Source organism: Triturus cristatus, chromosome 7 (genome assembly GCF_964204655.1).
Source record: "Triturus cristatus chromosome 7, aTriCri1.1, whole genome shotgun sequence".
In the NCBI taxonomy this organism is placed as follows: domain Eukaryota; kingdom Metazoa; phylum Chordata; class Amphibia; order Caudata; family Salamandridae; genus Triturus; species Triturus cristatus.
In genome coordinates, this window is record NC_140590.1 from 526192044 (window position 1) to 526209799 (window position 17756).

Genomic DNA, 17756 nt, shown 5'->3' on the forward strand with positions numbered 1-17756 from the left:
TGACTCTGAATACTTCCAAGCAGGCTAAGTAAGAGACAACATTTACTCTACTGCGTTTAGCCAAATCTATCTGTCTCATAAGATCCTCTCTTCAATTAGTTTCTTTATTTTCCTCTCTAGCCTATTTCAGAGAGTGCAAACAACGGCCTTAGCTTTACTTAATAGCTACTACAGAGGAACCAGTACAGCGATTTCATTATGCATATATTCTATGCTCAAACAGGTACTCCGGAGTTAACCCTGTTCTTCTATCTCTAACACAAGGTGATTGGCTCTTGTCTTATTCTAACTTATAGGCACACCACCAAGATCTCTATGGTTTCTTTCATAATGAATTGCACAGTTCGTCACTTTGTAGAAGGGTTATATAGAATTTTTCATTTTCCCACTTCAAATGGTTCTTTCCCCTTTGCTTCCCTGAGACTTGCATGTACTAGCCTATTAGAAGAAATAGACAATAACAGTCGTTTTTAAAGAATACATTAAGTACCTCAATGTTCCCTATATCTGACATACAGTGGTTTTGCATTTTCAGAATAAAAGTAGCCCCTCTACGGTTTTAATTCTTTGATGGTCCTGAGGAAGGTGATCCTAGTTATACTATCACCGAAACGTACGTAGACCAGACCAACTATCTCACAACTGGAAAACGAACTCTTATGGATCAACTCAAATCTAATGGAAAAAAGAAATTCAGTCTGAAAAAACTGTCATCAGAATAATACTTTGATAACAATAATCAAAAGAAGACCTTTCCAGTTGCAATATATATGTTTTATAATCCTTTTTTGTGTATTTTGTGGTATGTGGTATGGATGTTGGTATGCGAGATTAGCCAGCAAGATGTTTATGTATATATTTTTTGTTGTTCTTTGAGGGGCTCTGCCAATGATTTAAGCATTGTTTTGCTTCAGATAATAATCTAATTGGTGTTCACATTTATTGATCACGTATATTCATTTGTCTTTAGAATTTATGTAAAGCACAAAACAAAAAAAGAAAAAAATTGAAAATGCTATATGAATATATATTTTTGATACAAAAAAAACTTTGTTTGCTTCTGACTAAATAATAAAAACAAAGAAAAAGCATCTATGTTGTAAAGACATTGTATTTATGGGGAACATTGTGGTGTCTGTTACATTGATTTTTGAGAGTTTTCTACCCACTAAAATAAGATAGGTCGGTTAAGAGGCATATAATTCAATATTCTCAATTTTTCCCCCCTCTTGGACCTTAAATTAACCGGGGAATACCTTTTTCTATAGTCTCTGAAACCCATGGAATTGCATAAAACTCAATGGACTTCTCGCAACGAGTGAAAGACGCACGTCGCCCTGCTTGGATTTAGTACCAGTAGAGCGTTCTGCGCACAAACAGCACCATGTTATGTACCGCTATTGTTTTGCTTCTGTGTCCACCTAATCTGTAAATCTATAACTACCATGTAATGCTTGTGAACGGCTCCTATGCCTTCAGGTCTCGTTCGTGCTATATAAAACTCTACAAATAAAATAACTAAATAAATAACCCAGACACGCCCAAACGCATTGATGAAGTTGTCTAAACTCCATTGTCATGTCCATACTAGGATAATTGATCACCTAGCATACTTTGGCACTTGTAGTATACCATTGTAAAATGATGTAACCAAATAGAATGGATACACGTATGAGAATTACACAATGCTCACATAAGGCCCAGAGTATAAAAAATCTACCCCTTACTCATAACACATCATGATGTGCTGAAGGTCAAGTTCAACACTAATTTACCACCAATTAGTGTTGTGGCAGATATCACACCACATGCAAATGCTCATTGCACACTGATGACACTTTGCACTCCAATTTATATCATATGTCCACTACCTAAAAAGTCAAATGAAAGCTGGCCACATATAGTTTCACTATGTGTCACATTTAGCATCTATAGTTCCCTGAAAACATTGAGTTCCTAATATTTGGGAGATAGATCCTCAGAATTAATACAGCACAAGACTCCATATAGCCATATGAACATCCCCAATCCTGCATGGCACAGGTGATAATTCCAGTCAGAGATTGTATATCCACAAGACAATACACCTTCAAAGGTTTTGAGTGTCCCTGATTATCTATAACATGAGGATGTGAGATCACTAGAGTACCAATGGGCAGACACATCACATCACTCTTTACTTTTGCATGCTCAGATTGCCTTGTAATGATGAGTGTAGACACTCACAGATGATTCCTACAGTTCTACATCTCATTCCTTGAATCAATGTCACCAGGCAGTGAATGAGTGTTTTCAAACACTATTGCAGATAAACCATCAGCTGGTTAATTCACACTGGCCAACATGTAGGCACAAATGCTGATGACACCAGTGATGTGTGCACTCTCATTTCACCGTATGACCAGTACTGTTGTACAGCCACTGCATGTACTGTGCACTCTATGCCATGTCATATGTAATAGGGCCACCATCACATGAGAGATAGTAGTGAGGCAACACCACTCCTCACGCAAGGAGGACAAGTTGCCCGTGTGGTACAATTGTCAGACAGATTTATTAAGAACATGAGATTATTACTCACTTTACTCAGCCAGGTGTTTGCTTTAAAGGATGCCACATGCTAAGCACAACTAAAGCATGGATGCACACTTTTGTGGTCATCTGATGACTAACCTCAATCCTGGTCATGACCTGTACTGACTGAGGCAGCCCACTAACATCATGAAGGCCAGGCCCATCCTACATGGAATGTGATGTGAGGTACCATGACACACAGCTCACCATTTGGACCTTCTGAAGGGTGGACTACCTGCGCATGACTGTCCAGACACCTTTACTGCCAGGCCCATTGCATTGATGCATATGGTCCATTGAGGCGCAAACACAGCATACACAACATCCTAAGCCAAAGGTTACAATGTAAGGGCTGGTAGGTATATCACTGAGAGCTACCTCTCTGGGGGATGTGTGTACATGTGGATTACTTATTGGGATATCCTAGTAAGTCAGAATATGTTTGTGTGGTATGTACTGGCAGCACAGGACACACCTTTTTCCATATGTGGCACTGTAATAGGAATGACATTCAACATAACAATGTATGTGTTGTGTGATAGGAAATATTGTAACCAAGCAGATGATTCTCATTTCAAAATCTAAATTGAAGTAACCGACTATCTACACTGTTCATGTCTCAGATATGCAATAGGCCTGTACAGTGGAAGCAACACTACTGGAAAATTGTCAACAGACCTGTGTGAGTGAGGGGACTGTCATTATTCACAGACACACATCGACACTGTGGGTCAATCGAACGAAGTATCAGGTCAGGGGGTCACCTCAATCACCATTCCTTATATTATACATGTTGCAGATATCAGGGCTACTAGTGGTACAGATAACTCTTTCTGGGAACATCCATGGATCAGCAGGTCTACAGGGACATTACTCTGTATGTCACTTCTCCTGCTACAGGTACTCTGGTCAAGGCTGGGCCATGGACCAGACTGCCCACAACTCAACTCATAGTCAGGCATTGCTCTCTGAAGGCTGTGCCTACTGATCCCACATGAACCTCATATTTCCACCAATTCAATACATACAAGGTAATATATCTGCCCATCTCATATTTGAGCATATGGTTGTGTGGCACTCTGAAGGGATCTGTGAGGTATAGATACCTCCCAGACTGCTGTTTTACAAAGCCTAATGTGGGCTGGGTGATCTGTAGAATGGAACACATGGCTAACATCATCCTCAGTGCTTATAACAGTATACAAACATGGCTCATGGTTTAAAGCCTATACATGACTATGCACATAAACCATGCTGTGATCTGAGAAATCATTGTAGATACTTGAGCCCTGCATAGATATATGCATTCCACACAAGTAGAAAATAGAAATCACCCTTATCACACATTACAGTGGTGTTCTTCTCTCCTCAAAGTGCAGGGCCTCATAATCCATATGTGTCTCCTATGTAGGCAACACACAATATATGCAATCAACATAATGCTTCCACTCTGAAACTCAGTGGCACATTGTAGCCTATGGGAATAGAAAGGAACAAGTTAAATGGAGTTAAATATGTATTTGAGAAATGTACCTGTTTCCCTGGTGAGCCATAGGGCTGACTATCCTGAGGAAGGACCACATCTACCAGGGTATCCAGCTCCTCTGGAGTGAAGGGATGGGCCCTCTCACCAGCATGATGTGCCATGATTCCTCCCAGAGGTGGCACGCAGCAGCTATAATGAAGGAGGTGTTCATAGCAGCAATGACAGGAAGCAACTGAGTATTTTTTGCAAACCGTGCCGTACATGCACACGAAGTACGCGATCATCAGCATTGGCGCCACACAACCATTGGACGGCGACCGTCACGATCACCATTAGCCTTTGGCTGGGTCTGCCATGCATGTGACCCCAACCGCTGGCGGCGGACGTTAGAAATGTTAGCGGTTGGGAAAATAGTACTGGTGACAGTTAAGTGTGTCAAGACCACTACAAATTAGGGCAAACATGTTTACTTTAGAAAAACTCCATCCCCATGTCATGTCCAGTACAAATCATCATCTGAGTAGTGCATTACTGTGCACATTGGCAAAATGTGCGTTGTGCTCTATACACTGTGGTTGGCGGTATTTCACATGAAATGTAGTGATACACTCACTATATTGTCAGTTTACTATTTTTGATTTGATTATGGGCACAGTTCTGTTGCAGACCAGTGAAAGCCACCTTGGGGATGACTGGTGGGATGTTCAATATATGACAATGATGATGTAAAATGTGTAATGCTTCATGAAGCACCAATGTTCAGACACAGGACTTTTGCCTTACTCTTCATATATGTTACTCTGCACACTGTGGCCAACACACGTTTGTGTGTTGCTTCTCTCATAAGTGCCCTGGGAGAGAGAGGAGGGGCCAGGCTCCAGTGCACCACCCATTTCCAAACCTTTAGGTCATGGAAGAGAGATATGCAATACAGAAATGTTGTTTAAATTGTCAAACAATACTGGACTTATATCATCAATTCGAGTCGATTGGACGCTGCTCGGGGGGCCGCCATCTTAGGTGAGGAGCCGGACCAGGGTCAGCATTCCTGTGCTTCGCCCCTCCCGCCCTCCCGCCCTCGATCACTACAAAAGCCCTCTTAACCTACACCACGATTGATTCGATTGTGTGTGTGTGTGTCAGTGATACCTCGTCCTAAGGCGGAAGCCGGGACTCTGTGTGCACTCTTTGTAGAATTGCTAATTTTAAAATCGTCGCATTTTTAAAAAGTACCACGAAAAATCTGTCATCAGCACTTTATTTACCTGCTCACTTTGTTGTATCTTGGCGCTTTTAATTACTCCCTGAACACAGATTCGCTTTTAAAAATAGGGGATCTCTTGGCTGCTGATCGCGCTTGATCTCACCCCTCGCAGCCGATTGGACGCTGCTCGGGGGGCCGCCATCTTAGGTGAGGAGCCGGACCAGGGTCAGCATTCCTGTGCTTCGCCCCTCCCGCCCTCCCGCCCTCGATCACTACAAAATGGCACCCCCATTCTGTCGGCGCAGCGGACGGGCGCAGCGGGCGCGCCGGCGGCGCGCCGAAGGCGCGCCAAAGGCGAGCCCGTCTTCGCCCGTCCGCGCCCGCCCGGGCCCACGGGCCACAACCCCTGGCCCCCTCATCACATACCCTGCGAAAACACTCAGGGACCTGCAGCTTTCCAACTGCCCTTTGCCGCCTGGTGTGTGGGAGCGCACTGCCCTCCAGGAGATCACTAGTAAGCTGCCTGACCCTGGCACTCACTCTGACCATGGTCTTGTCCATTCTTGTCCTATGGCCCCCCCTTTGGCATCTAACTATGACACCCATCTCCGTGTGCTCTACCTTAACACTCGTTCCATGGTGAAGCATCAGCTTGATTTATTCTTGCTGCTCAACATGGATAAACCCGACATCTTGCTCCTAACGGAGACCTGGCTCACGCCGGATTCCCACCCGGATATCCTGGCGACCCTCCCCCCGGACTATTACATCCTCAATGTAAACCGCCCTCTTAGTCGCCCGGGAGGGGGAGTAGCGGCCATCATACACAAGAATTTCAGATTCCTCACCTCCGCCTCACTTACCCTACCAGGGGCAGATAACATAGTTATCAGCGTGGAAACCTCTGGGGGTGCCTTGGCGATTGTACTCCTCTATCGCCCCCCCCAGCCAATGCCATCATTTCCACTGTCCTTCAGTGAGCAAGTAGCCGACCTGCTCACCCACCATACCCGACTCACCGTATTTGGCGACTTCAATTACTGGTTTGACGATGACCAAGCCGGACCCCATGCCATCGAACTGTTTGAAATCTTGACAAACTTAAATCTGTCCCAACACATCTCTTCCCCAACTCAGATTAAGGGCCACATTCTGGACCACATCTGGACTCACAACCTCGTCCTGTCTCGCCTAGTCATCTCCCCCTGCCTCTGGTCTGACCATCACCTGATTGACGTCACTATTTCAATTAAAGGGAAACTTAAGGCTCCTCCCCTCCCCGGGGGACTGAGTCGCAAATGGAATTCTTATGATTCCCAGGGATTTATTGATCACCTGACCAACACCTACCCCACTACCCTTCCCGAATCAGATATTGATTCTATGTCGGATGGGATCACCACCTGGCTGTCATCAGCCAGCGACATATTCGCCCCTCTCACCAAATTTGCTCATACTAGACATGGTAACTCTCATCGTTGGTTCTCAGAGGAACTGAAAGTACAGAAACTTAAACTGCGTCACCTGGAACGAAACTGGAGACGGGGCTACTCCAAGGAGGACCGCACCGAGTTTGTGAGGGCCCGGAATGAATATAAGAACGCTATTACTAAAGCAAAGGCCTCACACATCACGGAAAGAATCGATACAGCTAGTGATAAATCCAAAGAAATCTTTAAAATCTTCAACGATTTCTCATCTGATCACAGAGTACTTCCAACCCAGGCCCCCACCCAGGAAACCTGTAATTCGCTCAATTCTTATTTCATCCAAAAAATTGTAAACATCAAGAATGCTATTCCTCCCTCTACCCCTCTTAGCTTTTCTGACTCCCCCCCTTTTAACCCTTGCTCTTTCATCCAGTTCCCACCAATCACCGCCAGCATTCTTGCTGAGCTTACCACTCGTGTTAAATCTGGATCTCCTAGGGACTGCTGCCCCCCCAAGTTCTTAGGGCAACCTTCTCTGCTCTGCCTGATTGTATTCTCCCCCTTCTGAATTCCTCCCTCAGCTCCGGCTCGGTCCCCAGGGCTTTTAAGGAAGCCATATTGGTCCCCCTCTTAAAGAAGACAGGAGCCGACCCCGCCAATCCTGCCAACTATAGGCCCATTTCTCTTCTGCCTTACATCTCTAAACTTCTCGAGGCCTACGTCACCACCTGCCTCTCGGCATTTGTCGAGAGCTCCGGGTTCTTGGTACCTAACCAGGCAGGCTTCAGACCGGCGCATTCAACCGAAGCAGTCATTCTAAAAGTTTTGGACACCCTTCGGGAGAATGCCGATAGAGGGTCCCCTCAGGCGTTGGTCCTTTTGGACCTCTCGGCCGCCTTCGACACGGTGGATCATGACATCCTTCTCCACCGTGTCGGACAGGCAGGCATCAAGGGACCCGCCTGGGAATGGATCAAGTCCTTCCTCTCGGGCCGAGCTCAAACAGTCCATCTAGGCCCCTTTACCGCCACCCAGGTCCCTACCACCTGTGGAGTCCCTCAGGGCTCCTCTCTGTCTCCATTATTGTTTAATTTATATCTGCGCCCACTTATCCATTCACTGAGCTCTTGGAATTGCACCGTCCTCAATTATGCTGACGACATGCAAATCATTTTTCCATTAGATTCCCAGGATGCTGTACCTAACTTTCAGGGAGCAATGCTGCATATCCAACAATGGATGATCTCCAACCAGCTCAAATTAAACCCTGAGAAGACGGAACTCCTCCTGCCTGGTACCAGCCCTCTATACTGGGGCCCTCACTTCTGGCCTAAGGAGCTTGGCATTCCACCTAAACCTTCGAATTCGGTAAAAAGCTTGGGCGTTACCATCGACACTGATCTCTCTCTTAAAACTCATGTTGGTACCAGCATTTCTGCCAGCATGTTTCAGCTACGCAAAATTCGCAAGATTTCCCATTTATTCTCCCACGAATCCCTGGTGCAAATTGTCATCTCCCTCGTCCTCTCCCGCCTGGATTTTTCTAATTCAATCTACTGGGGGCTACCCAAGTCCCTCCTCCATCGCCTCCAGCTGGTGCAGAACCAGGCAGCTAGACTTATCTGCAAAACTCCCAAATGGCAATCCGCCAGGCCTCTCCTGGCCAAGCTGCACTGGTTGCCTATCGAACAGCGAGCTGCTTTTAAAATTGGCTGCCTGGTATACAAGGCCCGGCAGTCCAAGGGCCCTGCCTTTTTAGAATCCCTTCTGAACCCTCATCGTCCGGTTCGTAACCTCCGTTCTGCCCATCTTCATCTTCTCACCACGCCGACGGCCAAACTAAAAAAACTGGGCGGCTGTAGATTCAGCTACTTGGCACCCAAATTATGGAACTCCCTCCCTCTTCACATAAAAACTTCTGGTACCCTACTAAGCTTCCGAAAGAGCCTAAAAACATGGCTCTTCTCAAAACTCATGTAAACTATGATTCCCACCTCCAATCTCAATCATAGCGCCAGGAAACCTTTGGTGTCAGTGCGCTCTATAAATACAGCATAAGATAAGATAAGATAAGAGTCCGACCACATACCTCGCATCACTTATCCTACATGAATCCCACAACTTTTGAAAATCATGTCTGTATTGCATTTTTTGGACACAGGCTTGTTTCAATTCACTATGGCTCTTTCAGGTGGAATGTCACAACCTATGTTCAGTCGGTTACGGCAAGAGGCGCTAGCAGCACTGTTGAGACACGTGTACAGCTACATCCAGTTCCCCAGATGTCAGGATTTAGCCAATGTGAAGGCGGATTTCTAAGCTTTTGGTCACATCCCACATGTGATTGGATCCCTTGATGGCACCCATATTGCATTAGTACCACCACAAGTCTGGTATCTGGGAACAAGTGTACTGCAATAGGAAACACTTCCATTCTATCAACAGGTCTACTTACCGGATTTGTACATCTCAAGCGTATGTGCCCGGTTCCCAGGATCTGCACATGATTCCTTGATACTGCGGAATACCTTGTAGGTAAGCGTGATCTGCCCTAACTTTGTGTGGGTAATGTCAGGTAGTCTAATATGAAAGTGTGTAACTCATTGTTGCACTTCCATCAATCTTCCTTCTAGAAGACTCAACATATCACCGCTGAGGAATCCTACAACTCCAGGGGAAGCCCACTTCGATGAGACCCATGGCAGAATGCAGCGGCCAGTGGAGCGGGCTTTTGGGCTCCTAAAACCCAGATTCAGATGTCTGGACAAGACTGGGGGAGCCCTTCTCTACTCACCTGGGAAGGTATGTAAGATCACCGTGGCCTGCTGCATGAGCCACAACATTGCCCAGCGTCAGAACATCCCTTACATCGGAGAGGATGCAGGCAACAAAGAGCCACCAGGTGAGGAACCTGAGGTGCCAAATGACGATGATAATAGTGGTGAAGAGGAAGGAATGGACTTGCGTCAAGATCTTATCTGATAGCAGGCAAATAACGCACTATTTATCTCTGAGGGCCAGATGTAGGTAATCCTGAAATACCGAGTACTTAATAGCGATTTTTACCGAATCGCTATTAAGGACTCGGTATTACAGATGTACGTAAAAATTCGGTAAAAATTACCGAATCGGTAATAAGCGGTAAAAATTAGCGATTCGGAAAGAATCGGTAAAAATAAATACCGATTCCCCATTACTTAATCGGTAACACCGATTCCTTAATACCGAATCGGTAATTAGCGATTCGGTAATTTAAAAAATCGGTAATTGTCGAATCAGCCAATCCTGTGCATCCTCATTACCTCCCAAACAGGAAGTGGCCACACCCATTCAGCTGCACTGATCCTGAAGCTGTTTGTGAGTCAGGGAGCCCAGCAAACAAGCCAGGACCAACTCAACAAACTATTTGCTGACAACACTGAGCAACTATGGACAACCAGGAGAGGGAGAAGGATGCAGCTGAAAGAAAGAGGAAGCACAAATTCAACGAGCGGGAGCTGGAGGTCCTTATTGAGGACCACAACAAACTTTTAGGGTAACAGTCTCTGCACGTGCCCGAATCCCAGAAAAGGTAGATTTGGCTTGTCATACAAGAAAAAATAAATGCCATTGGAGTAACCCAGCGCTCCATTGAGGAACTCAAAAAACGCTGGTATGATCTGAGGAAGCGTGCTAAGGATAGGCTGGCAGAGAGGCAGAAGCAAGCCAACCGCACAGGAGGAGGGAGAAACACAGCACCTGCACCAACTGCCCTGGATCTCCTGGTCGAGTCCACCCTCCAGTCGGAGATTGTGAGTGGGATTGGGGATGCAGACAGCTCAGCCAGAGCTGGCAACAAACGAGGTAAAATGCATGCACTGCTTGCTGTGCCCCCCACTCCCTAACCCCAAACCCCAATGAGGCATTGTGAATCCCACTCCAGTACATGTTTTACTGAAAACCAGCAATGCATTATGGGAGATGTAGTCAGAAGTAACACATGTCAGAACAGTCAGTCAACTGAACCCAAAGGCATGTGACACACATCAGCAATTAGCAAGCAGAGGACAGTCAGTTTGATTGGCAGGCATGACATTTATTATACAAATGCTGCCAGATAAGTGAGCAAATGTACATTCTGTCTTCACAGGCAAGCCATCGCGGCAGGGCTGCGGTGGGGAGCAAAGGAAAGGCACCCAGGACAGAGAGGACACAAGAGGAGGAGGTCCTGTCACCCGCAGGCCACACCACCCCACCACCATCACCACCATCACCACCACCACCACCACCACCACCATAACCATCACCACCACCACCATCACCATCACCACCTCCACCATCAACGCCACCAGCACCGAGAGCCATGAGGCCTGCAGTGGCCAGCCTCCAGCAGATGGAGGTGTCCGAGGAGGATAGCATAGGAGGACAACAGTCCACGGTGGCTGAGGATGCCAACCGTGCAGGCCCACAGTCCCCCACAGAACGCACCCACACACGTGCCAGACTCCGCAGGGCAAGGGCTGCCAGTCCAGCTTCACAAGGCGATGATGAGAGTGTGTTCGCCGGTCTTGAGGGGAACATGCTAAAGGTGCAGCGCCTGCAAGGCAAAGCCATAAGGTCAGTCCAGCGGCAGATGGTACAGATGAATGGGCACATGCTGCGAATAGAGAAGGGCATCTGTTCCATGAACGATACTGTGGCTGAGGGCATGAGGGACATCTCTGAGACAGTGAGGCTGCTGTGCAGCAAATTGGATGAGGACCGTTTGGCACGGCGCAGGGAGAGGCAGAAACTTGAGAACTACACCAAGGAGGTGAAAAGCCTCTCCACTGCCACCTCTCTGCTCTGCAGGCGCTCGGTGGCCATGCAGGAGGATATGGCCCACTTCAGCTGTGATGTGGCAAGGGGGCTGGTCACAGTGACCAGTGCACTAGAAGTGCTACAGGCCAACCAGGTAGCCACAACAGGTGATGGGGTGGATAGTGAAGAGGCTACTAGCCGCAGTAGCATCACGCCACTTATCACAGAGTCCAGGAGGCAGAGCGAATGGCACAGCTCTGCCGCAGGACAGACTGGCAGTGAGGACAGTGTCCCCAAGGAACGCAACAGTGTAGCGCGTGGGCGCAGTAAGAAATGCCAGTGATCACATGGTTTACCGAAATGAGTGGTGTAACCTGTTTTGGTTTTGGAAACTGCATTTATTGTAGTTCTGGCATGTGACGCCCTTCATGTTCTGGTGGTGTGCTATGATAATTAAACACCGTCACTCACTTACAGTAACTGGCGGTGTCTCCTTACTTACTCAGAAATAGTTGTGTGTTATCTCAGCCCGTCTGTGCCTCCCGTCTGGTGCTGCTGCCACACCTGCTGCGCTGTGCTCTGGCTGTGGACAGTCCTCACCCTCGTCCTCAGAGTCAGTTAGTTCCACTGCTGTTCCTTTCTTTGTGGCAAGGTTATGCAGCATGGCACATGTTGCTTTTATTTTGCAGCAGATGATGGGGCGGTACTGACGTGAACCTCCACTCTTGTGGAGGCAACAGAACCTGCTTTTTAGAAGACCAAAGGTGCGCACCACAACGTTGCGCGTGCTTTTATGTGCCACATTGTATCTTCTCTCACTTGGGGTGGAAGGGTAGAGGTATGGAGTTAGGATAAAGTCCCGCACGGCATATGCACTGTCACCTAAATGGGAAAGGAAATGCCATTAATAGGAGTCACCAACACATTCATCCAAGGTACACATCAGGGTGTGTCACATTTGATTTACCTAGCAGGTATCCTTCTCCAAATTCACCCCCAGCCAGATGTGTGTTGATCCCACTGTTCCTGAATATGTAGGAGTCATGGGTACTCCCTGGAAATTTGGCCACGATGTCAGTGATGATGTTGTCCGCATCGCATATCACCTGCACATTGATGGAATGCGTAGATTTGCGGTTCCGGTACATGTTTTCTGTAGCTGCAGGTGGGCAGATTGGTATGTGGGTCCCATTAATGCACCCTATTACATGTGGGAACTGTGCCTTTTGGTAGAAATCACGCTTTGTCTTCTGCAGTTCCGCCTGTGTGCTGGGGAAGCATATGTAGTGATGCATTCTCTGCATCATGGCATCCAAGAAGGAGTTGAAGAAACGGGACAGGCAACTCTGTGACACACCACCTTCCACAGCTATCACCCCCTGGTAACTTCCTGATGCAAGTAGGTGCAGGCTACAAAGCACCTGAACATGTGTTGGTATGGCATGCGCCCTTGGTATCTGATGCTCAAGGACTGGGTGCAGGTCCCGTATCAGGTCTAGGATGGTTTGGGGGTGTAGCCTGTACCTCTCATGGATTTCAGCCTCAGTCATTTGGAACAGTGTAACACGGAGTCTGTACACGTGCTCCTCCCGTCTCCAGATCCGATCCTCAGTCCTGCTGCTGGCAAACGTAGCCGCCTTGCTATCACGTAGAGGGCCGCTATTGTGTTCACACTGTTGCATTTTGGGGCTGTTTATATGCAGTGCACCTTATTACCACCTGCTTTGAGTCAGTGGTAATTAGCGACTCTTAAATACCGAAAATTTGGTATTACTGATTTTTGGTACATCACATTTGTGATTATTTAAGGATTTCTTATTTACCGATTTGGTATTTAGGGGTTTCGGTGTCTGCTAAATGCTAAATAAGGAATCGGTAACTGGTTTCCCTTATTTTTACCGACTCCTTATTTGCGATGGCGTTCGGTATTCCCTACATCGCACATGGCTAAATACCGGTCAGTAACGCAGATATTTAATGATTTTCGGCGTTACCGACCGGTATTTAGCCACCTACATCTGGCCCTATATCTTTTGCCCCTTTTCCCACCACAAAAGCACCATACAAATGGTTGGTCTTCACTGCGTAGTCTTTATTAATTCTCAGATAACGCCATCTTTATTTGCTGATGCACTGCCAACATTAGACTAAATTTATTAGACCAAACCAACACACATTGATAAACATAGGGTTGCCAGTATTCATTTGATTCACAGGTTACAATTGTATTTACAATTCTGGATCTACCGAGCCACACTTGAAGCATGTTGTACCAGCAGGCCACAACCCCTCTCCATAGCTTCCATTTGAGGTAACTGCCCATTGTCTATCCCCTAGATGCAGCCACCAGGGCACTGCGTTGTGCCTTTCCTGCACCCCAGCTCTCACAACAGTTGCTTCCTACAAGGACCGGCATCTCCGGTAGGGCAGGAGAGTCCAGGACCACCAGCTGGACAGCCCCCTCTCCCACCAGCCCGAAGCCCCATTGACTGCCCTCCCTGTTCCAGGATCAGACAGTCCCCGCCAAAAAAGGAGTCCACGCCATTTCTCTTGCCTGGGACCCCGCCACAGGACGAGGATCCTACTGGAGCTCTCGCCCTCCCCTAAAGGCCGCTACACCTTCCAGCTCTAAAGCTATGGTCCCCAATATAGTTTGGAAGAACAATTCCAACCCTGCGTTGGACAGCTGCACCCCATCTGCCAAATACAATTCCGATTTTGATGCCTGCATCAAGGTGTGCTTAATGGAGCGTATCAGCAAACTTGCCAACAGCTTAGCCACCTCCAGATTTAGTTTCATTACCGAACTGTTCACCGCAATTGGTGGCGCATTGTCCCCCCATACTTGACGTGGGATCACTTCCGACCAAAATATGGTGGTGCCCGGCAGGTAGCTCCTTACCCTTGAAAGTGTAGAGAAGAGTGCCTCCTTCACCCCCCTCCTGCCCGGCGGGATCATGTTATTCCCTCCTGCATGAATCATCAGCACGTCTGGAATGGGCATGCCCTTATCAAGCGCTCCCTGTAAATGGGCCGAGAGATCCCCCAACTATTGCTCCCCACTCCCTATCCAATGATGATCAATTCCCTTCAACCTTTGTGCTCTGTCCTTTCCGGACTTGCCGAAAAATTGCCCTGCTCTGCATATATAAGAATCTCCACACCAGCACACCTGCCTCCGATGCCTTGAAACCGCTGTATGAAAGTCAACAGAATAAAAAGAAAAAAGGCACTGTTAAGACGCTGCTGTCCCTCAGTCGCCGTTCAAACTAGTTGTGGTCTCACATACCGCTCAAAACAAGAAGACCGCCATCTGCCCACCCTTTTGATAGTTTCTGATGACAGACCTAAAGTGGATGCTGTCGTAGCAGCCCCAATACGGAATGAATGAGATGTGAAATGGGCAGTCTCCTCCCCCAGCAACCCCAGGGAGCGCTTGCATATACGCATGAACTGAAATCTTGTCAACGGTGTTCCATCTGCATGCAATAAAAGCCTACCAACCCCCTTAGCAGGCCGGATCTGCATGAACTTCCCCATCAATGCCACTGGGCAATAACAAGCCCCATTCACCGCCCTTAGCTGGACCCAAACGCCTTTCCCTAAAGGGTCTATCTTTGACTTCCTCACTCTAACCTGGAGCAAGTCACCTGCTAGTAACACATCTGTCATGCTGATCCCCCCCTCTCTATTCGCCTTTGAGGCTGGAATAAGTTCCGATATTCGGAAGGCACCAAAGAATGCCAAAGAATAAGCCAATCTCAGCAGATGAGTCTCATAAAGGGATATGCAAACCTGCGGCAACACTCCCAAGATACTTGCAAGCCTACTGGCGTCTATGGGTCTCCTGTTGTCTTTCACCCCTGGAGCCAGACGCTCCCATCCTTTCACTGCATGCCTGACCCTAGGATCTTTAGTCGGATCCGCCACCCCTTCCAATCCTGCAAAGAAAGCAATTGCTGACAGCTGCCTCCTAACCAGCGACAGTGACCTTCCAGTCTCTCTCTGACGAACTATGAAAATAAGCAAAAGGTGTAAATTTCTCCACACTCCCTGCACCTCAAAGACTTCTAAGTATACCTGCCATGTCCGCTCATACATACTCTTAGTCTTGGGCGCAATAGAAGCCACTATAAGGTCAGGAGCAATGGGGCACCAAGCTTCCACAGGCTTTCCGGAAAGAACGTCATCTGATCGTCCGCATGCGGCCATCGAGCTCTGAATTCTGTCAACTTAAAACGAGGCAGGACATCAGCTACTGCGTTTTCCACCCCAGGGACATGCTTGGCAGTAAAATAATAGGGGTGAGTGGCAAATTCCGTTCCGCGCGGAACGCGAAAATGCCGAAACTTCCGCGATCCGCGGTGGAACGGAATTCGGGGGCATGAGGGTAGAGGTATTGCAAAAAATGGTGGCATCTTCCTGGATAAATATGCAGGGCAGGATTCATTCTGGCACGATGCTCCTGTCACAAAAATTAAACCTCAACAGGAAGCACTTACAGATATAAATAAAGCAGGTGCCCGAGTTGAAGCTCAAATTCAGTAACACATTAATTAGCCCAAAAAATTGTGAGCTCGGTCGAGGCTGGGCAGGTGTGCTTTCTCCCCATATCTACCGTTGAAAATCAGCTGTGGTGCTTGATAGAGGTCTGTGCATTCATGACTTTCTCCAGCGCAAGCCCCGTGTAGTTCCTGTGACCAGGAGGTTCTTTCTCCTCATCTGCTGCTCTGATCGGTCTCTGACCTTTTATAAACAGGAGGCATGTGAAATCGCATAGAAGCCCGCCCGTTTGACCCCGCCCCACACTCACTAGCGGTATGCAACGGCTTCCCGCCCTTTACCCATTATGATGGACAGCTCACTCGAGGGACCCCAGCGCCTTTCGGCGCGGTGGCAAAGTTAGACACACATGGTCACTGGAGTGGAGACAACTCTTCTGGCCCTTTACGCATCTGTAGTGGAGGAAAAGCACTATACATTTACCCAACGAGGTAGCACTTACTGATTAGCCAGTAGAAAGTACTCCATTTGAGTAGAGGTATTGCGCAAAATGGTGGAATTCCGGTACAGCGTCTCTGACCCTATCAAGAGGCATGTGAACTCGCAAAGAAGCCCCGCCCCTAAAATCCCCGCGAGCATTAGAAATCCCGCGTGTTCGCAGGGATTTTTTGCCGTGTCACGGAATTTCGCAAAAGGCAACTTCGCAAATTCCGCCCACCCCTATAAAATACACATTCTGACTGAAGCATCCCCGCACTAATTCCTTAAGCAAACGGAGCACCCACGGACATTTTGCCCTTTGACTGTTCACCGCCATCACTACAGACATACTGTCAGACCAAAGCACGATGCGCTTATTTTCAAGCAAGGTGCCCCACAACTGCAATGCCACAATGATGGAGAATAGTTTTAAGAACATGATGTTGCACGTCAACCCCGCTTTGACCCATTCCGCTGGCCAGTGCTTCATACACCACTTTGAGCCAAGGACTGCCCCAAAACCAACACTACCAGCCGTGTCTGTGTAAAGCTTTAGATCTACGCTCGCCTGTGCTGGTTGCTGCCAAATCATTGATCCACTGAACCGCACTAGAAATTCTTTCCATGTGCCCAAGTCGCCCTTCACTTCTTCGGACAACCTAGTGTGATGGTGTTTTGCCCTTAAGTCTGACAGTGCCCTTGCGATATTTCTTGAAAAGGACCTGCCCATTGGTATCACCCGTAGTGCAAAATTCAACTGTCCCACCAAGACCTGCAATTGGTGCAAGGTGACACTACGCACTCATCTATTGATGCTTCAAAGGCCTTTACTTTCTCCTGGGGGAGTCTGCATACCCCCTCCACAGTGTCTATCTCAATGCCCAGGAAGGTTAAGCGACTCGTTGGTCCTTCAGTTTTCTCCCCCGCAAGGGGTACCCCCAATACCTCTGCCAACCTCTGGAGGCTCAGCAGGACCTTCCCGCAAGCTAGTGATCTGGGTGGACCCATAAACAGGAAATCATCCAAGTAATGCACCACATCTTGTGTTGCTACCAGATCCCGCACTGCCCATTCCAAGAAACTACTGAAAGTTTCAAACAACGCACATGCGATGGAACACCCCATTGGCATGCATAGGTCCACGAACAAATTACCCTCAAACATAAAACCTAGCAACCTAGTGTCTCCTGGGTGTACTGGCAGATGTTGAAGTACAGCCTCGATATCTGCTTTGGCCATCAGGGCGCCCTCGCCTAATCTCTGTAGTTTCTGAATAGCAGTATCAAACGTGGGATACCGA

The 17756-nt window shown here is 47.7% G+C and overlaps 1 protein-coding gene across 1 annotated transcript; it reads right to left on the reverse strand.

Moving 5' to 3' along the window:
- Nucleotides 1-14737: 14737 nt before the first annotated feature.
- LOC146810014 (uncharacterized) lies at nt 14738-15685 on the reverse strand. Its single transcript, XM_085614934.1, has one exon. The coding sequence runs from the start codon at nt 15683-15685 to the stop codon at nt 14738-14740; it is 948 nt and encodes a 315-aa protein (XP_085471060.1).
- Between the last annotated feature and the right edge of the window lie 2071 nt (nt 15686-17756).